Here is a 25,321-nt window from a genome sequence, read left to right as displayed (position 1 = left end):
AGTGCTTCCTTTCTATATAAAATAAAATCATTGGTTTCCTTTTAGCCCGTTTTTGCATTTGTATGTGGTATGAATTATACTACAACTACACTTTAGGATTTTAAAACATGCTGAAATAAAACAAACATAGCATAAACAATACGTATAAAAATATAGGCGTGGCTTCTGTACGTCATCAAAAGGGGTCAGGAAAATTCTGCGCACACGTGAAAACAAGCTTGTGTCATTTTGACGATTTTCTCTTTAGTACGTTTTGAGAGAAATTGGTCATTTTTAACAGGCTGAATAGCGTCGGGTGTTTAGTTTCATTTAGTTTGTGAATTTGAAGCCGTCATGTGTCAAGTTGAGGAGGATTATAATGGTCTGGAGTGTAAACAGGAGAAGATACCTGTGCCGACGTGAGTTGAACTCTGTGTGTGTGTGTGTGTGTGTGGCAGATGTAAGAACCATGTTTTAGGGCGATATAATGATGATTGTACCATTATATTTTTGATGTGACACCATAACAATCATAATGTGCATGTACTATGATGGTATTGGTATATATGATGGTATTAAACTATAACTTTTTTTGTTGTTCAAAATATATATAATGAGTGAGTACTGAATTACTAAAGTACGCCTATAATATGTGTTTATATTCGGATTATTTTATCCGCTGCGGAGTAGCACATTACCTGCGTGATTCGTCATGTACATAAACAGAGAGAAGTAGATCCGGCGACAATGTTCTTCCGCAAGACGCTTTTCGTTTTGTTTATTAAAGGGTTAGTTCACCCAAAAATGAAATTTCTGTCATTAATTACTCGCCCTCATGTCGTTCCACACCCGTAAGACCTTGATTCATCTTCAGAACACAAATTAATATATTTTTGATGAAATCCCAGAGGTTTTAGACCTCAATATCAACGCTTTCAAGGTCCAGAAAGGTACTAAAGACATTGTTTACACAGTCATGTGACTGCAGTGGTTCAACCTTAACGTTATAAACATGCCATTTTTTATGTGTGTCCCTTTAAATGCAAATGAGCTGCTGCTCCCAGCCACCTTTCCAGAAGGGGGCGGAGCTTTAACAGCTCAACAACAACATAGCTGGAGAATCTCATGCAGCCAAAATGAGGATTGTCAGTAACGGTGTCAAAGAATATACACTAACAAGAAGCGACACTTAATAGAAAGTTCCATTGCAGCACCGGCGCCCAGCAGCAGCCCTGCGTTTCCGCCATTTTGGGGTGAAAGCAACTCATCAGTCCACTTCTATGGCAATATCAGCTGCTTTGTTAAAAAAAAAAAAGTACATTAAAGCTAAGATCCAACCTGAATGATGACATCACTGAATAAAATACTATCACTAGTGGTCATCAAATCCTTTTAACAGTTTATTTTACAGACTTTGTGTTTAAGTCTTTCACTTTTTTCACAAAACCTTTGCTCTCTAGAAACCCAGACAGTTTGGGTTAAAATTCTTTGAAGTTCAAGTATTAACATTATAAACACTGAATTAATTAAATTAAGGACATGCATCAGAAAAAACGGTAATGTTGGACAATAAATATATGAATATAACAGCTTGATTTTGCAGTGTTGTCTAATGTCCGTTAAAGCAAAAGTGTGAATTATGTGTGAATTAAATTTATTAATTTACTATTAATAAATGTGTAAAGTTGCATAAAATGGAAATACTCAATAAAGCAGCCTAACTACGTTACCTCAGATGGATGAATGGTTGGATTCCACAACTGGTAAAATAAAACATATATAAGACAATACCACATTTACTGTAGGAGCAATACAATTTACTGATGACTTAATTTTAAAAATGTTCTATTGCGTTTCTGATTTGGCAGTGAAATTCACTGATTTTGGGTGCGTAAGATGTGAAGGATTCAATGGTCCAGTTAGTATTTTCACCCCATAATAGTGCCGTGCTACCAGAGCGCCATCTAGTGGCTGTTACCCAAAAAGTATCAAAGGGTCGCCTCTTGGGTTCTAACAGTGAATCTTCTGTGTTTACGTCGGAATGCCGGCTCAGTATTGGCCAACGTATGCGTGTGATGCTGACGCAGGAGCCGACCAATAATGAGTCGGCGTTCTGACGCAGAACCTGGAAGCGCTGGATGTAAAGATAATGACACAGAAGAGACGATATTGTTGCATAAAGTTGTTATTTTTGTTTTGTTTTTTTTGCACACAAAAAGGTTGAACCACTGCAGTCACATGACTGTTTTAACGATGTCTTTAGTACCTTTCTGGACCTTGAAAGTGTTGATATTGCTGTCTAATACCTCTTGGATTTCATCAAAAATATCTTAATTTGTGTTCTGAAGATGAATGAAGGTCTTACGGGTGTGGAACGACATGAGGGTGAGTAATTAATGACAGAAATTACATTTTTGGGTGAACTAACCCTTGTACTACTATTCTCATTGATAAAGTACACAAACTCTTTTATTTGTGACATTTTTCAGGCTTAACAGGAAGTGTATGAAATGTAAGGAGGGAACGGCAGTGCTCATCATCCGTGTCAGTGATGCATTTTGCCGGTAGGCGATCCAATTAATCTTCTCAATTACACTTCATTATGTGATGCAGACTTGTCAGAAAAACACTATCTATCTATTGTTGACTAGGTCCTGCTTCAAGGAGTACTTCATACACAAATTTCGAGCCATGCTGGGAAAGAATCGTGTCATCTTTCCCCAGGAGAAGGTAAATATAGCCTTAAACTTAAACTCTCTTAAAAGAAAGAAACGATCCTGAACCGCTGAAACGAGTCGCCAGCAATTCCAGTATCACTTCCTGTTACAAACCTACGAAGGAGACCTTCAAAACAAAATTAGGAACCTTTAAAGTAGCATAATAATGGCACTTTTACAGTCGTTAGATCCTTCAATGTCCACACTGACCGCTCATCTCCTCAGTTTGTCCACTGACCTTCACACCTGCTCTTCTTAGGTTCTTCTTGCTGTTTCTGGTGGCGCAGCCTCTTGCTCGATGCTCGCACAAGTTCAAGAGGTAAATACACCAGGTTTTTCTTTGTTCTCCAGGCAACAAAACCAAGGCCACACCAGTGGTCAAGTTGGATTTAGGGACATGGTAGCTTGTTTGCTGCTAAATGAAAGTGATCTACTTTGGTGACTTTGGCTGTAGAAGCTTAAAGACCAGCTAGAAACCATAAAATAAGATACCATCTGAAGCTTAGTTCCAGTGGCCCCGGTTTTTATGGTTTTGTTTTAGTTAATTTTAGTTATTTTTAGTTAAAGGATTAGTTCACTTTCAAATCTGCTGTTTTTGTGTGTGTCCCTTTAAATGCAAATGAGCTGCTGCTCCCTGCCCCCTTTCAAGAAGAGGGCGGAGCTTTAGGATCTCATGCAACAACAAAACCAGTGGTCCCGCTGATATGATTTTTAGTTGATTTAGGCCATAGAAGAACTGGGCCTGGTTTTTCCCAATCTTTTCTTTTTGGTTCCTTTTCTGCTACTAAATCTGTGAGCGAACTGTAATAAATCCAAACATGAATTACGAACATATTGTTTGTGATTATGGTTGGTGAATACTAACTTTGTACATCGACTCTTTATGGTTCTACTTGTGAGCAAAAATCTGCTGTTTTTGTGTGTGTCCCTTTAAATGCAAATGAGCTGCTGCTCCCTGCCCCCTTTCAAGAAGAGGGCGGAGCTTTAGGATCTCATGCAACAACAAAACAGGACAATCTCACGCACTGAAAATGTCAGAAACCGTCCGTAGCGTTAAGACGTTCAGTCTTACATGTTCGAAACCGAGTCGGACAATGATGGAGAATTGTTATGCTGCATGGAGATAGAACAGGTATAGTTTAATTGTTGTCATCTTGCTATTATCCACTATTAGTACAAGCCTGTTGTAGCGGACCCCATCCGAATGATGGCTAAAACTTTACTGATTGTTTGTGATTATGGTTGGTGAACACTAACTTTGTACATCGACTCTGTTATTGAACCGAATTGAGATGAATAATGACATCATTATCTTTATAGATATAAATTAATGTGACTTTCTGCTTTCATTTGTCAGGGGCTGAGTCGGGATGCTCCCAAAAAGTTGAGATTTATGCCTGGAATCATATATGTTGATGGTAAAGCTCTTTGACTAGGACAGAAAGGGCATTATTCCTGTATCTGTAATTTATGCTTTAGGGTTAAAAAGGTTTTGATTTGTGTGTGGTTTTAATTAGACGGCGGCGCTTGTGGGCGGAGTTCAGAGGAGCGGCAGAGGTCTGTAGATCAGCTGAAGAGCATCTTCACAGAGACGGGCTTCCCTTACTTTATAGTTCCTCTGGAGCAGGTAAACAGGCTTTTTTTCCTCTTTGTATTAATTAATATAATCCATGCATCACCGATTTTCAATCTGCTTTGTTGTTACAATGTTTGTAGTAGCATATATGCAAATGAGCAATGTTTACTCATTCTCCATGTTATCTGGACCGAGAAATTCATGTTTATGTGGCTTTTGACAGCTCCAGGGCTTTCGTGAAAACTACAGATTATACTTCTGCATTTTTGTATTCCCGCTGATGGATAGGCGGATCTGTGGAAAAATTTAGAGAAAAGCAGTGTAATAATGATAATAATAATAATTGAAATGAGCGTATAAGATAATTTAACTTGATAAATGAATTTGATTAAAATAAAAAAATATATTAAAATGTTATTTTAAATGAATTAATAATACATTAATACATTAGAATAAAATAAATTGATTAAATAAATAAAAACATGATTCAAAGAAATAAGTAAAAAATAAACTAAATAAATACAATTTTATTTTAATAAATAATACATTTGAGTAGAATAAATTATTTTAATATTATTTAAACAAAAAATAAATAATTACATCAATAAAACATTTGATAAATAAATAAATCAAACAAAAATAAAACAATTAAGACTAAATAATGATTAAAATACACAATTTCATTTCACAAATAAGAAAGGCAGTGTAAAATGTAAAAATAAATACATATAAATAAGATTAAACTTAGTAAATAAATTAATTGATTAAAATAAATGAAATATCATTTAAATTAATAAATAAAAAAATAATAGATTTGATTAACATTGATCTTTATTTTTGTTTTTTGATTAAAAAATAAATTGATACATCTAATTTACATCTAACAATACAGTATTACAATGAGTAAAAAAGGATAATGTAATAGAAATTAAATATTTTACATTTTAAATATTACATTTTCACAGTATTAATTTGGTTTTTATACATGACAATATATAGTTGTCTATGGGGGTTTCTTGTACAAGGATGATCATATTTAGGTGGCATCTAAAAGATTGAAAAGCCTTGACCTAAAACACTGTCAGTTCAAACACTGAGGTTTTTCAGATTTTCCGTCGACACCATTATGACTGAATGTTTGCTAAGAAGTATTTCCTACTAAAGCAAGGCGCTATTTGACTCAGGTCAAGCCTATCCAATAGGAGCAGACTGGGCGTGGCCTATGACGGGAAGACGATAGCCCTTTTTTTTCTGTTTTCTCTATCCTGGTAGCACCGATTTTCCATTTTTTTTCACCATTCTGCTGCATAGACAGCCAAGTTTTATTGCTTTCAGGGCATTATGCTCTTTGCAACTCCAGAGAGAGACTCTGACGGGTGTAATGCTTTGCTCTTCACCGTTTCTCAGGTTTTCAGTCTGCCCACCTCTGTTCTGGTGCCTGGCACGTCTGATCCAGACTCGTCCAATCCCAGCTATAAACAAGCTGTGGATCAGTATATCAAAGAGAAACAGAAGCTGACAGAAGAGGAAGCAGCCAGTGCAGTGGCTCAGCTCCGTATAGAGGAGTCTGTATGTTCACCTGAACACAAGCTGGCGTTAGAGAGGCTGTTCTCATCCCTGAACACACTGACAGCCAAAGAAGATATGCTACAGACATTAAGGTGAGTTTTTCAGCCAGATCCTTTGCTTTTTTTATACCGCTTGATCTCTCAAATCTGATTGATTCAAGGAAAACATTTGCAATTTCACTGCATCTTTTCACAAAACTGATTCATTTGAGTCTCTGTGTTTGACTTTGTTAAAGTATTTGCTTGACTGTATCTGAACTACTTTAAATGATGAGTAGCTTGACAGCCAGTAACTTCTCCAATGCTGCATCTGAAGTGCAAAACACAAGATGATTTATTAGCACTTTGTGTTTTTTTATTATATATAATGACAATGACAGGCTGAGTCATAATCCACGAGTTCTTTGTGGTAAATTCCCGAAGCTTTTATAGGCTTGGATTGCATCACGCACTCCTTCACCCTTCCTGTCTCTGATCACTTTTGTGTGACTTTCGGCTGAATCATCACTGAAGAGCTGATCTTTGAAGTGTGTTTGAGTCAGTCACTCTCTCACAGAGCTTAAAGCTTCACTGGATTGAACAGTGAGTGATTGGAGACGTACGCCATCACACTCGCTCAATACATCCTCTGAAAAAACCCTCTGAAACTAACAGTTAAAGGGTTAGTTCAGCAAAAAATGAAAATTCTGTCATTAATTACTCACCCTCTTGTCGTTCTAAACCTGTAAGATGTTAAAAACATAATTTACCACTTTATTTACAAAATACGCGCGATTACTCAACGATGTCTGCTCGCATCAATGCAACACCTATGCGTTGTGTTGCTCTCGTGAACGTGCATTAACTTTTTTAATGAATTTTGACAATGCATGTTTGTAAGAATGTGGTGTCTTAGTGCGATCATCAAATCACAGCGGTTATGATGTAATTATTTAAATATATTGTCTGACACGCTGCATGGAAATTTTCCTGCAATTTTTTATTTTTTTCAAACTCCTCCTAGGCCTTTCCTCCGATTTTCATGAAAATTGAACCAGATCATCTTGAAGCCATGCCGACAAAAAGTTGTGGAATTCAAGTCGATTTGTCAAACGAATTTTGCGAACGAATTTTACATATTGCTTGCTAAAATAGACGTAAGTCTGTATCTCCTCAACGCTTTATTGTATTCAGACCAAACTTGGTCAAGTATGACCTGACGCTACAAACTGCGTTTCAGTGCAGCGCCACCTACTGGCCCAGAGATAGGAAAAATGGCTATTTTTGCTCATAACTTCTGAATGGTTTGTCCAAAAATCATAAAAGTGGTCTCTTTAGATTCACGGCATCATGCTCAGTCGAATCACATTTTTCCATATTTGATAACTGTGGGCGTCGACCCTTTTGAATTTTGTAATAAAATGCTGTATTTTACAAATGCATGAACGTATCATTACAAAACTCAGTATGGGTAATCGGCACGATAACCTGAAGTAGTCTGAGAAGTTTCAGACCATCGCCACCTAGTGGTGTGAAAAATTATTTAAATGCTTTTAACTTTGGATGTCATTGACTTATTTTCAAGGGAATCATCTCATTGGATTCCTGAATCCTTGCTGAGTTCAATGATGCCAAACATGCTAGGTTTCGCCTAACGTTGTGATTTAGCGTTTAAACAACATTCGCAAATACCCTAGACCGTTAGTCTGATTGAGACGAAACCACTGTAGAAAAATTGAAAACAGGTCGTTGGCAATGGCAATTTATTTATATAGCACAATTAAATACAATCTATGTTGTCCAATGTGCTTTACAATAGCTAAAAAGACAGTAAAACACAATAAGTAAAAAGACAAAAAATTATTAAGCAATAAAACGCATACACAGAAAAAACATGCCATAAAATAGACTAAAAATGGTGCTTCAGCATAAAAGATAACAATAAAAGACAATGTAAGGGTGCTTCAACATGTATTACAAACCAGATTTTAAAAAAAGTTTGGACTGTACAAATTGTGAATAAAAAACAGAATGCAATGATGTGGAAGTTTCAAATTTCAATATTTTATTCAGAATACAACATAGATGACATATCAAATGTTGAAACTGAGAAAATGTATCATTTTAAGGGAAAAATAAGTTGATTTTTAAATTTCATGGCATCAACACATCTCAAAAAAGTTGGGACAAGGCCATGTTTACCACTGTGTGGCATCCCCTCTTCTTTTTATAACAGTCTGCAAACATCTGGGGACTGAGGAGACAAGTTGCTCAAGTTTAGGAATAGGAATGTTGTCCCATTCTTGTCTAATACAGGCTTCTAGTTGCTCAACTGTCTTAGGTCTTCTTTGTCGCATCTTCCTCCTTATGATGCACCAAATGTTTTCTATGGGTGAAAGATCTGGACTGCAGGCTGGCCATTTCAGTACCCGGATCCTTCTTCTACGCAGCCATGATGTTGTAACTGATGCAGTATGTGGTCTGGCATTGTCATGTTGGAAAATGCAAAGTCTTCCCTGAAAGAGACGACGCCTGGATGGGAGCATATGTTGTTCTAGAACTTGGATATACCTTTCAGCATTGATGGTGCCTTTCCAGATGTGTAAGCTGCCCGTGCCACACGCACTCATGCAACCCCATACCATCAGAGATGCAGCTTCTGAACTGAGCGCTGATAACAACTTGGGTTGTCCTTGTCCTCTTTAGTCCGGATGACATGGTGTCCCAGTTTTCCAAAAAGAACTTCAAATTTTGATTCGTCTGACCACAGAACAGTTTTCCACTTTGCCACAGTCCATTTTAAATGAGCCTTGGCCCAGAGAAAACACCTGCGCTTCTGGATCATGAATGGCACGGTGGATTGTGTTCACCAACAATGTTTTCTGGAAGTATTCCTGAGCCCATGTTGTGATTTCCATTACAGTAGCATTCCTGTATGTGATGCAGTGCCGTCTAAGGGCCCGAAGATCACGGGCATCCAGTATTCCGGCCTTGATCCTTACGCACAGAGATTGTTCCAGATTCTCTGAATCTTTGGATGATATTATGCACTGTAGGTGATGATAACTTCAAACTCTTTGCAGTTTTTCTTTGAGAAACTCCTTTCTGATATTGCTCCACTATTTTTGGCCGCAGCATTGGGGGAATTGGTGATCCTCTGCCCATCTTGACTTCTGAGAGACACTGCCACTCTGAGAGGCTCTTTTTATACCCAATCATGTTGCCAATTGACCTAATAAGTTGCAAATTGGTCCTCCAGCTGTTCCTTATATGTACATTTGAACTTTTATCTTATTGCTACCTGTCCCAACTTTTTTGTAATGTGTAGCTCTCATAAAATCCGAAATGAGCCAATATTTGGCATGACATTTCAAAATGTTTATGAGAATTGTAAATTATTGCATTCCTTTTTTATTCACAATTTGTACATTGTCCCAACTTTTTTGGAATCGGGTTTGTATATGCCTTATCAAACAAATATGTTTTTAACTTAGATTTAAAAACAGATAGAGATGGAGCCTGTCTAATTGAAATGGGCAAATCGTTGAATATATGCTAATGGCCAAATGCCAATATTTTGATAGTGGCAAAAAATGCAATCAAAGTCAGGTGTGGGTAATTTTTTATGTGTTCATACGCATAAATGTTTATAAGTTCTAAACAAAATCTGACGCACTTATGTATGGGGGCACTCTGAGGACACATTAAAAAAAGACGCTGGGAATGCACCACCAAGCGCTATAATTGAACAAAACATGAAATTGGCTCGAACTACAGTACCGTTGGTCTAATTGACTTCAAAATTGCATTGCTATCATAGCTTCCTTGTTTGCTTCTGTTGCCCCTTAATTGCAGTAGTAAGATTGGGGTGGGGGGTGATTAGGTTTTCCTTCTTGCTTTTTTTTGTCCTTAGCTGATCACATGCTTGTATATAGTCTGATGCGCTGCATGCTTCAGAGTAAAAGCCGAAGCCCAGCATTGTGTTCATTTTCAGGTTTGATTCACAGTAACTGCTGCTCTGTAGTGCTGTGTTTGTGTTGCTTTTATCTAACATGTAACAAGGACATTGTAAAATAACCCTGATGGTCAAAATTTCAATAGCAGAAGACTACCATTGACCTCAAACACATTGGGACGTCTCTGAACAAATCATAATCAAGAATTCAACAATACCCTTGTATAAAGATTTCAGTTTATAACTGTGTATTGGTACAGGCAGCACCTGATTCTGCACATTGCCCGTGAGAACGGCTACTCGAAGGTCATGATGGGCGATAGCTGCTCACGACTGGCTGTCAAACTGCTCAGTAATATCGCTCTGGGCCGCGGAGCAGCACTGGCTTCAGACACGGTGAGTGAAGTTTGTGCTGAGCTGTCATACGACTAAACAAGCCTACATGTTTCTTATATCAACACCAAACTGTCTTGTAGGGTTTCTCTGATCCTCGGTACGGGGATGTGGTGATAGTGCGGCCCATGAGGGACTATTCATCCAAAGAGATCGCCGCCTACAGCAGGATGTTTCATGTGCCCTCAGTTTTTATCTCGGGACTGGATACCAAGGTGAGAGGTTGTCATCAGGCCAAGAATAATGTCTCTACATCACTGTCATGCTAACATCGTTACACCTTCAGTCAGGCATATCTCTCATGTTACTTCAAATGTTATTGAGTCAAAGCTTGGTTGGGGATGCATGTGTTGATACATCAGTCTGTTTTGAGCTACTAGGGCTGGGCATTGACACACATTTCACGATTCACAAGCTTACGATTCGATTTAACCCTTCGATCAGAAATGATGGTTTTGAAATGTATTTATTTTTTGCTTCATCGGAATAGGATGACACTTGGTGACTTTTGTTGCATTAATTATGTGAACACACACAAAAAAAATAATGGACACGATTCAGGTATGTTAAAGGGTCGAAATTCGCAAACACAGCTGTCAATCATGATGCCACACCCTGTTTTTATAGCATCAAATAACTAAAATCAAACTTATTGGAGAAAAAAAAACAAAACTTGAACATACGTCAGTGTGCTGATGTAACGAATGCTGTTGTTAGGGTTTTTTTTATTGGCATTGATGGTTACATGAAGAACCTTTAACATCGATGGAGTCTTTCCATTGAACAAACAGTTCTTTTAAAGTGTAAAAAGATTCTTTTAGATTATTAAAATGTTCTTCACGGAACCGAAAGTGATTCTTTTATGGCATTCCCTTTGAACTCTTTACTTTTAAGAGTGTGTCTTGGATATTTTTAACAGTCATTGATGTCCCAAAATCCACAACATGAGTTACTCTAAATAGACTTGAAACTTTGATGCCTGAATCTACAGATCTGATTCCAGTCTTTCCTGTCCTGATTGAAAACATGACTCAGAAAATGAAGGCTACGGTTTGAGACTTGACTTTCATACCTGTGGTTTAACTTTCATTTCAGACCCACGATAAAGCCAGCATCCAGCGGCTGACGGAGAGTTTCGTCACCAACCTGCAGGCTGACTTCCCCTCCACGGTTAGCACCATCTACAGGTCATCTTGAATTGAAAACAACAGCTCTGACCCTGAATTCAGCTGGTGTCCTCTGAAGATTAAATTTAATTGATGTCTTAATGGTTCCTTTCCAGAACTAGTGAGAAGCTTCACACAGTCATGCCCTCTCAGGGTCAAACCACTGAACCTACCTCCAAGTGTCTGCTGTGTCTCTGTGCTCTCGACACTAACGTAGGTAGGTTATACTGTGCACATAATAGGTTGTGTGTGTGTCACATGTTGTTCAACAATAGAGTTGGGAATGGAGGATCAGTTTTTAAAGTTAGATTGATCGATAATCGATTTTACAGATAATTGTTTTTTTACAGATAATTTACCAAAAATTGGTTTTACTGAAAATTGGTTTGAACGATAATTGGTTTTACCGAATATTGTTTTTTACCGATAATTGTTTTTTGCAGATAAGTTTTTTTTTTTTTTTTGCAGATAATTGGTTTTACCGATAATTTATATTTTACCGATAATTGGTTATTACCAATAATTGTTTTTTTTACAGATAATTGGTTTTACCAAAAATTGGTTTTACTGATAATTGATTTTTACAGATAATTGGTTTTAACGATAATTGTTTTTTACCGAAAATTGTTTTTTACCGATAATTGGTTTTACCGATAATTGGTATTTTTCCTATAATTGTTTTTTACCGATAATTTTTTTCCAAAAAATGGTTTTACTGATAATCGATTTTTAAAGATAATTGTTTTTTTTACCCATAATTGTTTTTTACCGAAAATAGTTTACCACTAATTGTTTTTTTTTTTTTTACAAATAATCATTTTTTAACAATTAATTGGTTTTTACAGATAATTTGGTTTTACCGATAATTGGTATTTTTCCTATAATTTTTTACTGATAATTGTTTTTTTCCAAAAATTTGTTTTACTGATAATCGATTTTTACCGAAAATTGTTTTTTACCGAAAATTGTTTTTTACCGATAATTGGTTTTTACAGATAATTGTTTTTTTACAGATAATTGTTTTTTTACAGATAATTGGTTACCAAAAATTGTTTTTACTGATAATCGATTTTTACCGATAATTGGTTTTAACGATAATTGGTTTTACCGATAATCGATTTTTACAGATAATTGGTTAACGATAGTTGGTTTTAGCGATAATTGGTTTTAGCGATAATTGGTATTTTTCCTATAATTGTTTTTTACCGATAATTGTTTTTTTTTTCAAAAATTGGTTTTACTGATAATCGATTTTTACCGATAATTGGTATTTTACCGATAATTTGTTTTTCCAAAAATTGGTTTTACCGATAATCGATTTTTACAGATAATTGGTTAACGATAGTTGGTTTTACCAATAATTGGTTTTACAGATAATTGGTTTTTTACCAATAATTGTTTTTTACCGAAAAGTTTTTTACCGATAATCGTTTTTTTACCGATAATTGGTATTTTACCTATAATTGTTTTTTACCGATAATCGATTTTTACAGATAATTGTTTTTTTTACAGATATTTTTTTTTATACAGATCGTTTTTTTTTTTTACAGATAATTGTTTTCTTTTCTTTTTTTTTACAGATTTTTTTTTTTTTAGCAGATAATTGATTTTACTGATTGTTTTTTTTTATTTTTATAGATAATCGGTTTTAAGGATATTTCTGAGATTTAACAATTTTTCCTTAATTGGATATCCGTTTTGTAATATCGGATCCAACAATATTGCGCGCAAATATCACCATATCGTGAGGGGAAATTACGGTGTTTTTCAGGTACATCCAACCATTCATGCTGAAATGAAATGTTACATGAATACTGATTGCTCATGAAGACTGTTGATTTTGCCTGTTGATATTATTGCTGCTGCTACTGTTATAAATATAACAAAAACATGCTATGTTTTATTGGTGTGATATAAAGATGAAATTTAATAAAAATAGTTAGCCAGGGTTTAGACAAAGTGCCAAATGTGAGTAAAAATCATAACTGAAACTGTTTTACTCGCCAGTTGCCTGGAATGTGATGTGTCTTAGTGCGATCATCAAATCACAGCGGTTGTGATGTAATTATATAAATATATAGTCTGACACGCTGCATGTTTCAGAATAAAGCACAGAACTGTGTTTTCAGTTTCGATTCACAGTAAATGATCCTGTGTGTTTGAGTCACTTATTTGTATTTGAGAACGCAACATGCACCACCCGACTTCCCAAATTCATAATGAGAATCGTTTATAAATCTGTTGTCAACAAAGAGAAGCGTTAATATCTCCCAGCGGTTTTACACCAAAATAAAAGCTTGATGGTTTAATGATTGAAAGACATGAATGTTAGTACTGTGATTGTACTGTTCATTGACCTTACTTCGATAAAGAAAATGTAAATGTTGTCATGTAAATGCATTATTAATCATAATCGGGTTAAGAACATGCATGTAATTATGTAGTATCTATTAGTTGGTACTTCCTCAAAAACACTAAAGGAATCAGACCAGAGCAGAATCACCAAATTCCTTACAAAATTGCTGTTTCTCACTGATGGTCATTAGCTTGTATAGATAATTGATCAGTTGATGTGGCCAAGTTTAGGGTGGACCATTCTCAAAAAACTCAAAAAGCCTGACCACCATCCATAAGCTGACATAACTCATCTTTTCTGCAGATAAAGCTTCTGCCTTCCATGCCACTTTGGTATCCGAGCAGCTCTCTCAGATCAAACTTCAGGACACGTCCCATGATGCACGGTGCTGTGCGGAGGGTCAGGGCTGTGGGACCGGAGGCTGCTGCTCCTCAAATAGGTGCGTTACGGCAGCCATTTTTATTCTTTTTGAAGTTTAAGGCGAGTCAGAAGTTGGAATGCATGCTGTGAGATTCGATGTGCCTCGTTTTTATGTTTTGTGAATGTGTTTCAGGTCACCTGAACATCAGGACTTGAAGACACTCTTGTGTTACAGCTGTAGACTCACTATCAAGGACATGGTGAGTTTCAGGAGCGAGAAACGCTCATTCACACCATCTAACTGTGTGTACTGTACGCTGAAATACTTTAAAATGTGTATAAATGTTCACTTGTATAGTCCTATAGAGACTATTTGTGTTAGAAAAATGAACTACAGAGAAAAATAAATAATTGATGTATGAGCTTCCTCTTTCCTACAGGGAGCGGTGGACGCTCTTCCAACTTACATCATAACGGAGGCGGAGAAACGGCAGAAAAGGTGGGAAACCCTTTTCACTCATTCTGTGGAACATAAAATGTTTACCAGAACATCCTGAATGCTCTTTTCCATGCACTAAAAATAAATGAGGATGTGGAGCTGTTGAGTTTCAAAAATAGGAGATAAAGCACTATAAAACTGGTTCAGATGACTCGTTCGCTCAAGTCTTCTGAAGCATTGACTGAAATAATTCATAATCAGAAAATATTATCAATCTAATCATACTGACTTGAGCTGAACAACGACACTGTCTTCTGTAGAGCTGCTTCATAACTGATGAACTTTGCTATCTTTGTTTATTACTCTGAAGCTAATTTGAAACATTCTGTATCGTAAATCGCTGTATGAATAAACTTGACTATCGTATGGCTTCAGAAGACATGGAATATAGTGCACAAGTCATATGCATTACTTTTAATGGAAAAGAGGAGCACAAACAGATTTCGCATCTCACTGAAGTCATACAGATTTGGATCAAGTAGTTTGAGCATTAATTACATACACATTGCCCAATTTCTATATATCCTAAGTACTGTTAATGTAATTCATTTTTCCAGGAGCTCATTGCTTCTACCATTAGTTAAACTGCTAACAGTGATTGTAAATTAAATTAATCATCTTGAGATTAAACTTGTTAAATTTCGAGAAAAAAGTCTAAATAAAATGTTGAGAATAAACTTGTTAAATTACGAGAAAAAAGTCGTTAAATTACGAGAACAAATTCGTAAAATTATGAGAAAAATGTTGTTAAATTGAGAAAAAAGTCGAGATAAAATGTTGAGAAAAAATTTGTTAAATTACGAGAAAAAAGTCGTTAAATTACGAGAACAAATTCGTAAAATTATGAGAAAAATGTCGTTAAATTACGAGAAAAAAGTTGTTAAATTTCTAGAAAAGTCGATAAAATTGAGAATAAAGTCATTAAATTACGAGAAAACTCGTTAAATTTCTAGAAAAAAGTCTAAATAAAATGTTGTGAATAAACTCATTAAATTACGAGAACAAATTAGTTAAATTGAGAAAATGTCGTTAAATTTCTAGAAAAAAGTCGAGAAAAAATGTTGAGAATAAAGTAATTAAATTACAAGAAAAAAATTGTTACATTTCTAGAAAAAGTCAAAATAAAATGTTGAGAATAAACTCATTAAATTACGAGAAAAATTTCTTTAAATTTCGAGATAAAATGTTGAGAATAAACTCGTTAAATTATGAGAAAAAACTTGTTAAATTTCTAGAAAAAAGTAGAGATAAAATGTTGAGAATAAACTCATTAAATTACGGGAAAATAGTTATTAAATTACGAGAACAAATTCGTTAAATTATGAGAAAATGTTGTTAAATTTCTAGAAAAAAGTCGAGATAAAATGTTGAGAATGAACTCGTTAAATTTCAAGAAAAAAAGTCGAGATAAAATTGAGAATAAACTCGTTACATTACGAGAAAACTCGTTAAATTTCTAGAAAAGTCGATAAAATTGAGAATAAAGTCATTAAATTACGAGAAAACTCGTTAAATTTCTAGAAAAAAGTCTAAATGTTGAGAAACTCATTAAATTACAAGAACAAATTTGTTAAACGAGAAATGTCGAGATAAATGTTGAGAATAAACTCGTTAAATTACGAGAAAAAACTTGTTAAATTTCTAGAAAAAAGTCTAAATAAAATGTTGTGAATAAAGTCATTAAATTACGAGAACAAATTAGTTAAATTATGAGAAAATGTCGTTAAATTTCTAGAAAAAAAGTCTAAATAAAATGTTGTGAATAAACTCATTAAATTACGAGAAAATAGTCATTAAATTACGAGAACAAATTAGTTAAATTATGAGAAAATGTCATTAAATTTCTAGAAAAAAGTCGAAAAATGTTGAGAATAAAGTAATTAAATTACAAGAAAAAAATTGTTACATTTCTAGAAAAAGTCAAAATAAAATGTTGAGAATAAACTCATTAAATTACGAGAAAAAAGTTAAATTACGAGAACAATTTCTTTAAATTTCGAGATAAAATGTTGAGAATAAACTCGTTAAATTATGAGAAAAAACTTGTTAAATTTCTAGAAAAAAGTAGAGAGAAAATGTTGAGAATAAACTCATTAAATTACGGGAAAATAGTTATTAAATTACGAGAACAAATTCGTTAAATTATGAGAAAATGTTGTTAAATTTCTAGAAAAAAGTCGAGATAAAATGTTGAGAATGAACTCGTTAAATTTCAAGAAAAAAAGTCGAGATAAAATTGAGAATAAACTCGTTACATTACGAGAAAACTCGTTAAATTTCTAGAAAAGTCGATAAAATTGAGAATAAAGTCATTAAATTACGAGAAAACTCGTTAAATTTCTAGAAAAAAGTCTAAATGTTGAGAAACTCATTAAATTACAAGAACAAATTTGTTAAACGAGAAATGTCGAGATAAATGTTGAGAATAAACTCGTTAAATTACGAGAAAAAACTTGTTAAATTTCTAGAAAAAAGTCTAAATAAAATGTTGTGAATAAAGTCATTAAATTACGAGAACAAATTAGTTAAATTATGAGAAAATGTCGTTAAATTTCTAGAAAAAAAGTCTAAATAAAATGTTGTGAATAAACTCATTAAATTACGAGAAAATAGTCATTAAATTACGAGAACAAATTAGTTAAATTATGAGAAAATGTCATTAAATTTCTAGAAAAAAGTCGAAAAATGTTGAGAATAAAGTAATTAAATTACAAGAAAAAAATTGTTACATTTCTAGAAAAAGTCAAAATAAAATGTTGAGAATAAACTCATTAAATTACGAGAAAAAAGTTAAATTACGAGAACAATTTCTTTAAATTTCGAGATAAAATGTTGAGAATAAACTCGTTAAATTATGAGAAAAAACTTGTTAAATTTCTAGAAAAAAGTAGAGAGAAAATGTTGAGAATAAACTTGTTAAATTTCAAGAAAAAAAGTCGAGATAAAATTGAGAATAAATTCGTTAAATTACGAGAAAAGTCAATAAAATGTTGAGAATAAACTCATTAAATTACGAGAACAAATTCATTAAATTATGAGAAATGTCAAGATAAAATGTTGAGGAAAAAAGTCGTTAAATTATGAGAACAAATTCGTAATTTAACAAATTTGTTCTCGTAATTTAATGACTTTATTCTCAACATTTTATCTAGACTTTTTTCTTTTATTTTTTTTTTATTATTGCTTGGCCCTAATCCTCTTCCGTACAATTCGGACTTTATAACTTGAAATGGCGAGGAAAAAATTAATCATTGCAGTTAGCTTTTTTTTTTTTATTTTGTATTTGTTGCAGAAACGAGCTTCCATAAAACTAGTCCTTTACGTTCTGCTTGGATTGAGTTCTGGTGTTGAACTGGTGTCTGAGGGTGTGTTCACACTGGGCAGGATTGAAGCGATTGCCCTGTTAGTGCGGCTCATTTGAATAAGTGTGAACTTGGTCCGTTCACACTTATTCAAACAAACTCTGGCGCTATTCAACTGAAATATGAACATAACACGGACCTAAGACATGATGTCATAAAGCGCTACACTAAAAAGCACAGAATGCTCAAGCACACCTGGTGGTTCTTGTCACAGTCGCAATTTTTCGCATCACACTTCAGTACAGGTTTCTGAACCGCGTCTCCTTCGTTTGTGTTCAATGGAGGAATTCCTGAAGCTGTTTTGACTCCTTTACACATTTTATAAGTCCTCAGCTGGTAAAAATATCATCATGTACATACAAACGACGAGTGCGAACACACCCTTAGACTCACTCGCTGTTTCCATCCAAAGTTGCCAATTTGGAATATATCGCATGAATATTCTTTTTTGATGCGCATCAAGGAATTTATTTATTCAGTAAATGTTTCCATCAGTGTATGTGCATGTCTTACCGGACAAAAAAAAAGAAAGATTTGTATTCCATCCAGCATTTTTATTTTTATGCGATATCCCAAAATTTGCATAAATAGATTGATAAAACTATTAATATGTCTGTTTTTTCCACAGATCTCGGATGAAGATGGAAATCAGCGAATATCTTTTGGAGGATGAAGACTAGCAGACATTTGTTTTGAAAGTGATTATTTAAGGCACATCATAAAAGTGTCCCATTGTAATCATTTCATTGTCGGTTTCCATTTGTAAATGAATAAAGTTACCATTTTTAAACATTCAGTTTTTTTTGCTTGAACACATTTGGCTTGTATTGATCATCAGACACAGAATACTTGAATACGCCGCCGGCAATTAAATCAATATAACCTTTTATACATTCAGTCGTTTGTACAGTAATTTAACTATGTAACATTGAGTTCTTAATTTAGCAAACAAACTCGGCAATGAATTTTTACAGGCTCATTTGATTTCTGAAGAGGAAAAGAAGGCAAAGAGTACTTGTTCGTGTCCCTTTGTGTAACCATACAGTGGAAATGATTATTCCAGCCATTACAGATGAGCTTCGACACACACATTATTACACAACGTGTGCGCTTAAGACAATTACGGTACAGAATGTAGAAACATCATCCTAACAACCTTAATTGATAAATCACAGCATTCCAGCACTTAACGAATGGAAGTGTGGCACCCGCCACCCTAAAAACAAGCAGATTCTGGTCTTTTTATGAGGAAACATGGTTCAAGTGTTTGATCAGAAATTGTAAAACCAGGAATGAAATACTTAATGGTTCTCATCCTAAGATACTTTGGCTTGTAAACACTTTTGCTGTAGTATTAGAACAAAAACAGTTAAAATCTCACCAAAGACATCAACAGCAGGTCTGGGTCATATTTCACCCCAAAATTATACAGTCATGGATTTTTGGAAGAATAAACCCAGAAAGTTTTGGAAAAGATCTGTATAATTGAATATTTGGTAGTTTATAATACTAGTTAAACAAATTGCATTCAGTCATGTGACATGATGCTTGTATTTATTAATAAATCAAACAGCATTAATTTTAGTTAAAACATGCTATGATAAATTTGAACATGGATTTTTATTCCTATTTTACATGTATACATTGCATTAATATTTGCTTCGGAAATCATAGAAAAGTCATGGATAAAAATATTGATAGAAATGTGCATGAACACTGATGACTTATTATTTGTGATAATTTGCATAATGAAAATGAAGCTTATTTGAATGCTCGTTAAGTTTATTTGCATTGGTTTTCATGATAATTAAGCAATCAAAAAATATTTCAGTTGTGGAATATTTATACAATGATTTATCACTATGAATTGACTATTAATTGAAAAAATCTATGATGTTAATGTTTTATAGTCATGAGAATCTGGATGTATTATAGAACAACCTTAATAGCCCAAAAAACAGGCCCTTTTTAAATGGAAAATTCCTGTTATTCTGTGGTAAAACATGACCCAGACGTAGTTTAGTGAGATTCACTCTTATAGTGTTTGGATTTCCACTTTGAAGGTCCTGCTGTTTTGTACCAGCGTCCGAATCAGTCACACAGAGAGGCTGATTCTCAAGCTTTGCTGACGAAATGAAACACGATTCAGGCAGAATAACACACGGAGGCTCCACCTGACTCCCGTCATCCAACCTCTGAGTGCAAAGAAGGCCGCTCCGTAGCATTGGAGAAATGGCTATAGACTCATTGAATCATCCAACTTTAAGCAGTAAAGCTCCAGCGCTTCCAGGCCGCATCCGCCACAAAACACGTTCAGTCTTGATTCTTCTCTCTAGTCCACTTGATCATGGTCTCTGGAGAGCGATAGAGGAAGATGAGTTTTGAGTACAGCTCTTCCTCCAGCTCCAGTTCTCCGGTTTCCCGCACCAGGAAGATGTCCATGCACAGTTTGAGGATGCGGTCCACGCACGGCAGCTCCTCGAACATGATGGAGTGAGAGATCTCGCTGAAAAAGCCTCGCACAAACTTGCCGATGACCAGAACCACCGACACGTACAGTCCCATGATCCTGCGGGAGGAGAAGAGACGGATGTATTCGCAAGGAATATTCTAGAATATTCACTACTGGTCAAAAGTTTGGGATGATTATGATTTTTTATTTTAATGTTTTGAAAGATGTTTTTTGCTCACCACGGCTGCATTTATTTGATCAAAAATACAGTAAAAATTTTAAAATATTTTTACAATTTAAAATAACTTTTCTATGTGAAAATATAGTAAAGTGTAATTTATTCCAGTGATCAAAGCTGAATTTTCAGTATCATTACTCCAGTCTTCAGTGTCACATGATTCTTCAGAAATCATTCTGATATGATGATTTGTTGAAAACAAACAGTTTTTCCTGCTTAATATTTTTGTGGAAATTAATACACTACCATTCAAAAGTTTGTGGAAGTAAGACTAGAAAAATAATAAATATAGCTGAGAGCAGCAATTATTGAGTTTCAAGCACTTTAAGGCTTTAAGCACATAAAAAGATATTATATTTTATCTAGCAAGCATGTAAGCACTTAGATCATAGCATTTACAGCCAATAAAGGCAATTCACTAAGGAAAAATGTTTTTTTTGACAGTTATAGCGCCACCTATTGCCTGATCTCCACCACTTTTTTTTTTTTTTAGGTGTCCTCAAAGTGTGCCCATACATGTCAAATTTGGTGAAAATATCTCATTTCATTTTAAAGTTATAGACACTTACATAAATGAGAGCATAAAAGTGACCCATGAGTGACTTTGATTGGATTTTTTTGCCACTTCCTATCAAAGTTTTGATTATTATTAACAAGCTATGGTTCCATATTTCCTAAGGTGGTTTAATCTCGATCAAACTAATTGTTTTGAAAATATTCACAAAAGTTTTTCAAGCTCTAAATCACAACGTTGCCCAAATCATAGGGCGAAACCTAGCATGTTTGGTATCGTTGGACTCGGCAAGGATTCAGGAGTCTAACAACATGACTCCTGTGAAAATAAGTCGACCACACCCAAAGTTATAAGCATTTAATTTTACCACTAGATGGGGCTGGTTCAGAACTTCTCAGGCTCATTCAGGGCATCGTGCCGATGACCCATACCAAGTTTTGTTCAGATCGGCCGCCGTTAGCCTTGTCTAACAGGTATTCAAATTTCATTGGCTGATGGCAGCCATGTTTTTCAAGATATGCCAATGTCCTCATAAACTATTATGGCAACTTGGACCAAGACACTGCATGGCGAATTTCAAGTCGATCGGACTAACGATTGCATAGTTAGAGCTGTTTTCCTATTTTTTCATTTTATAGCGCCACCAAGTGTTCAATCGCCACAATTAGTTTTTTCACTGTGAACACATGTATACCAAGTTTGGTGAAAATATCTCATTCCATTCAAGAGTTACAGCCATTTTAGTGAAAATGGTCCTTCCCATTTCCAACGTTTTTGCGCAACTTAGCAACCAAAAATAAAAATTTCAACTTTTTTCTTTTTTTTTTATAATTATTGATATTCAGAGTCCAGAAAAATTTCATGGCGGAAATAAACAGTCTAGGAGTTATGAGCATTTTTGCATTTTTGATTGCTGTAGCGCCACCTGTTGGCCAATCGGGGTATTACCTTGTCAGTCTCTCCCCAAATTGAGACCGATCATCTGGCCAAGTTTCAAGCCTCTAGGCCTTAGTATCACAGTTTCCACACAATGTTAAGCAGTGAAAACAGTTTTCAACATTGATAATGATCAGAAAATGTTTCTTGAGAAACAAATCAACATATTAGAATGATTTCTGAAGGATCATGTGACACTGAAGACTGGAGTAATGATGCTGAAAATTCAGCTTTGATCACAGGAATAAATTACTTTTTACAGTATATTCAGCTGTTTTAACTGTAATCATTTAAATAAATGCAGCCTTGGTTAGCAGATTTTAGCAGCAACTTATTTCAAAAACATTAAAAAATCTGAATTATTATTAACTTTTGACAGCTATTAACATAACTAATAAAATACATTTAACTATGTATAATGATCAACAGTAAGAGTTTATAGTGAATATAATAAAAAGCCTACACTAAATCTCAAAAGGAATGGAGGTGGTGTACCCATATCCTGCTAGGAAGCCCAAACTCGGAGGGCTAACTTTGTCGTTAAAGATGACCATCGGTAAGACGTCGCAGGAGTCACGGCAGTCGGCGATACTGATGTCCCACCACTCTTGAGCTCCAGTGGTGTTCACTGAGGCTTCCCTCATCAGAGACAGAGTCACATCCTGATATCCCTCCTCACCACCTGCCACGACAAAACAACCACATCTTTACCTTCAGAAACTGCTCAAGAGTAAAACTAGCACATATTATATTGAATATGGAAGGCAATGTTAATGTATTTGGACTTGGCAGACTATTTCTGCAGATCAAGCATGGACTCGCTACTGCTAATAGATACACAGACACACTGCTGTGAGACTGTAAGATCTGCTGCTGCTGCATAAATAGACATACATCAATCAATCCTGTAGCAGATCTAGGCAGGTGGAGCTGGGGAGGTGGAGGGGCTCAGAGGAACTGCAGGACTAGATTACAGCAAAACTGAACCAGATTTAAATGTTGATCAAGCAATCTCATTGGCTGTAGGATCAGCAGAGGCCAATCAGCTTGTGATGTGATGGCTTGCTTGCTGACTGCATGTAAAGGACTGATTAGACTAACCGTCATGTATATCCCAAACAGGGTAGAAATCCTCCACAATTAATTGGAAACATTAAGGAGGAAATTCACAAGAGTGAACTGTGCCTGACTAAAACACTAAAGAGACATTCAATCCTTTTTACCATTATACAGCTGGCTGACGGGTTTCGCTTCAGCTCCATTAGGTGCTCGGATGTAGTTAGGAAACATGTGCGGCACAAGCCTACGAGAGAATTAGAGATGATAAAAATCAGAAAAACAGTGTGAAATATAGACACTTGCCAAATATGAGTGACAAAATATGGTGTAGGATTTACTTTTAAACAGTTTTCACTCAGAAATTGCTAGTACATTTCACAAATAATTTTAAAGATGTTTTGAAGTAGAAAGACTGAAATAGTAGCTGCACGATTAATCGTTAAAAGATCGTAATCTTATTCTTAAATGACAGTGATTTGGCCCTATGTGTTTTTAACCATACAGTATCATAATTTCTGTCTTACAGTAATTCAGATTATCCCAGAAATACTGAGATAAATGTTTATAGCTCAGATATCAATGCTGATGTCTAAGGTAGCGATTAAAATAGAGTAAATTACCTTTTGAAAGTGACTCGACACTTCAAATAAAGATTACAATTACATCATTACACCAGTAGGTGGTGACAAGTGACTTAAAAATATATATTTGTCATTGAATCATTCAAGAGATTCTTTCAAAAATGCAGATTCATCCAGTAATGAAACAAATCTTTATGAGTGAGTCATTGAATCATTCACTCAATTTGAGTCATTTGACTTATAAGTCAAATTAATTAAATATTTATTTTAAAAAGAGTGCAGCAATTAACATTTAGTAAATTACCTCTAGTAAATTACGTTATGAATCATGGGATATTTTTTTCCTAAGAGTGTGTCAAGGATGATGGATGAAGTTGTGATAAAACTTACACAGGATCCTTCCGGTTGCCCAGCAGCAGCGAGGCCAGGTCGGCTCTGACTGGATTCTCTCGTGCCAAACTGATGGAGTGCCTGTCGAAAGTATGTTCCACCGTCCCACCCTTCCCAAGGTCCCTATCAGACACAAGCACATAATGAACATGAGATCCTGTGCTCCAGCAGAAGCAGCTTATTTCTTTCTCCATCAAACTGACCTTTGGAAGTTCCAGTCCAGACGGAGGGTCATGTCACCGGCGCTGCCGAGCAGTTCCTTTATGAGCTCCTGTCGGCTCGGCGGGCTGATCTGCCACACTGATCCCGAGCTGCCCTCGATGTTGGCTGTGACGATGTCTTCATAGCTGTACATGGTGATAAACTGCATGGCCACCTGTGGACACATTTCAGCCGACTGTTATATCCGGCAGAGGTGGATACCTCACACTTGTGCCAGTTAAAAAAATCTTCCTGTAGCCTTGATAATAAACATATAATATCTATTTCTGTTTTCAACTCTTGTGAAATGAGTAACTGCTAAAGATGTGCCTGAAGTGGCTTCAAAACAGATAACTAATTCTTCCGAATAACAGGAAAAATATTTGACAGTCATTCACTGGATAACAGGTGAGTAAGGGAATAGCATGATATTATACAGAAACTTCTAAAATAACTATGCAGCAATGACTGTGTGAAGTAAATGAGTGTAAACTTTAAGAATGAAATGAGCACAAATCAAAATATCTGCATCGCTGTGCGTCTCTCAGAAATCTATGGAAGCTTGTTTCCACCAGTAATAAAAACAAAATAAAATAAAAAAAGGTAATTGCGACTTTTAATCTTACAATTCTGACCTTTTTTCTTGCCGGTTTCACAGACAGGGCTTAGATTAAGCCAGGATTAAGCCTTAGTTCAATTAGGGCATTTAAGTATCTTTTACAAACATACCCTAAAAAAAATCATTACTGGTGTACATCTTGAGACAAAAAAGTCATATATATGATATAAAGTCAGAATTGCATGATATAAAGTCAGAATTGCATGATATAAAGTCAGAATTGCGAGATATAAAGTCAGAATTGCGTGATATAAAGTCAGAATTGCGAGATATAGTCAGAATTGCGAGATATAAAGTCAGAATTGCGTGATGTAAAGTCAGAATTGCATGATATAAAGTCAGAATTGCGTGATGTAAAGTAAGAATTGCATGATATAAAGTCAGAATTGCGAGTTACTAAGTCAGAATTGCGAGATATAAA

General features: G+C 35.1%; 2 protein-coding genes across 5 annotated transcripts in view; one reads left to right on the top strand and one right to left on the bottom strand.

The window, feature by feature from the left end:
• The first annotated feature begins 9 nt into the window (after positions 1 to 9).
• On the top strand, positions 10 to 18,626 carry ctu2 (cytosolic thiouridylase subunit 2 homolog (S. pombe)). Of its 3 annotated transcripts, none has more exons than XR_010896388.1 (15): positions 10 to 398; positions 2,469 to 2,543; positions 2,631 to 2,709; positions 2,956 to 3,015; positions 4,054 to 4,114; positions 4,214 to 4,323; positions 5,680 to 5,933; positions 10,035 to 10,170; positions 10,251 to 10,382; positions 11,263 to 11,354; positions 11,450 to 11,546; positions 13,993 to 14,128; positions 14,243 to 14,309; positions 14,490 to 14,548; positions 18,539 to 18,619. XR_010896388.1 is itself a non-coding variant. In XM_067400239.1 (15 exons), the coding sequence occupies exons 1-15, from the start codon at positions 334 to 336 to the stop codon at positions 18,588 to 18,590; spliced, it is 1,479 nt and encodes a 492-aa protein (XP_067256340.1). In that variant the 5' UTR covers positions 12 to 333; the 3' UTR covers positions 18,591 to 18,626. The 3 variants fall into 3 exon arrangements, 2 of the variants coding, with proteins under 2 accessions (XP_067256340.1, XP_067256341.1); XM_067400239.1 differs by having other exon boundaries at positions 12 to 398; positions 11,450 to 11,550; positions 18,539 to 18,626; XM_067400240.1 differs by lacking the exons at positions 10 to 398; positions 2,469 to 2,543; positions 2,631 to 2,709; positions 2,956 to 3,015 and adding an exon at positions 3,036 to 3,828 and having other exon boundaries at positions 11,450 to 11,550; positions 18,539 to 18,626.
• A 1,587-nt stretch (positions 18,627 to 20,213) lies between these two features.
• The window catches only part of piezo1 (piezo type mechanosensitive ion channel component 1 (Er blood group)), a 100,097-nt gene continuing 94,989 nt past the window's right edge, over positions 20,214 to 25,321 (bottom strand). For both annotated transcript variants that reach the window (XM_067400236.1, XM_067400238.1), the window contains 5 exons: positions 24,284 to 24,456; positions 24,081 to 24,203; positions 23,274 to 23,353; positions 22,546 to 22,732; positions 20,214 to 20,479 (listed from right to left, as the gene is read on the bottom strand). In XM_067400236.1, coding sequence (XP_067256337.1) covers positions 20,224 to 20,479; positions 22,546 to 22,732; positions 23,274 to 23,353; positions 24,081 to 24,203; positions 24,284 to 24,456 — 819 coding nt within the window. In that variant the 3' untranslated portion in view covers positions 20,214 to 20,223. The remainder of the gene's footprint in view (positions 20,480 to 22,545; positions 22,733 to 23,273; positions 23,354 to 24,080; positions 24,204 to 24,283; positions 24,457 to 25,321) is intronic.

The sequence above is a fragment of the Chanodichthys erythropterus genome, chromosome 11 (genome assembly GCF_024489055.1).
Source record: "Chanodichthys erythropterus isolate Z2021 chromosome 11, ASM2448905v1, whole genome shotgun sequence".
In the NCBI taxonomy this organism is placed as follows: domain Eukaryota; kingdom Metazoa; phylum Chordata; class Actinopteri; order Cypriniformes; family Xenocyprididae; genus Chanodichthys; species Chanodichthys erythropterus.
The sequence above is the reverse complement of the archived record's forward strand: the minus strand, read 5'-3'. Positions and strand labels throughout refer to the sequence as shown.

What these genes read in the sequence shown, in the direction of transcription:
- ctu2 (XM_067400239.1), top strand. Translation starts at nt 334, where the DNA reads ATGTGTCAAGTTGAGGAGGATTATAATGGTCTGGAGTGTAAACAGGAG. An exon ending in TCATCTTTCCCCAGGAGAAG is followed by an intron (nt 2,710 to 2,955) that starts GTAAATATAGCC and finishes TGCTCTTCTTAG; the next exon opens with GTTCTTCTTGCTGTTTCTGG. An exon ending in TGCTCTCGACACTAACGTAG is followed by an intron (nt 11,551 to 13,992) that starts GTAGGTTATACT and finishes TCTTTTCTGCAG; the next exon opens with ATAAAGCTTCTGCCTTCCAT.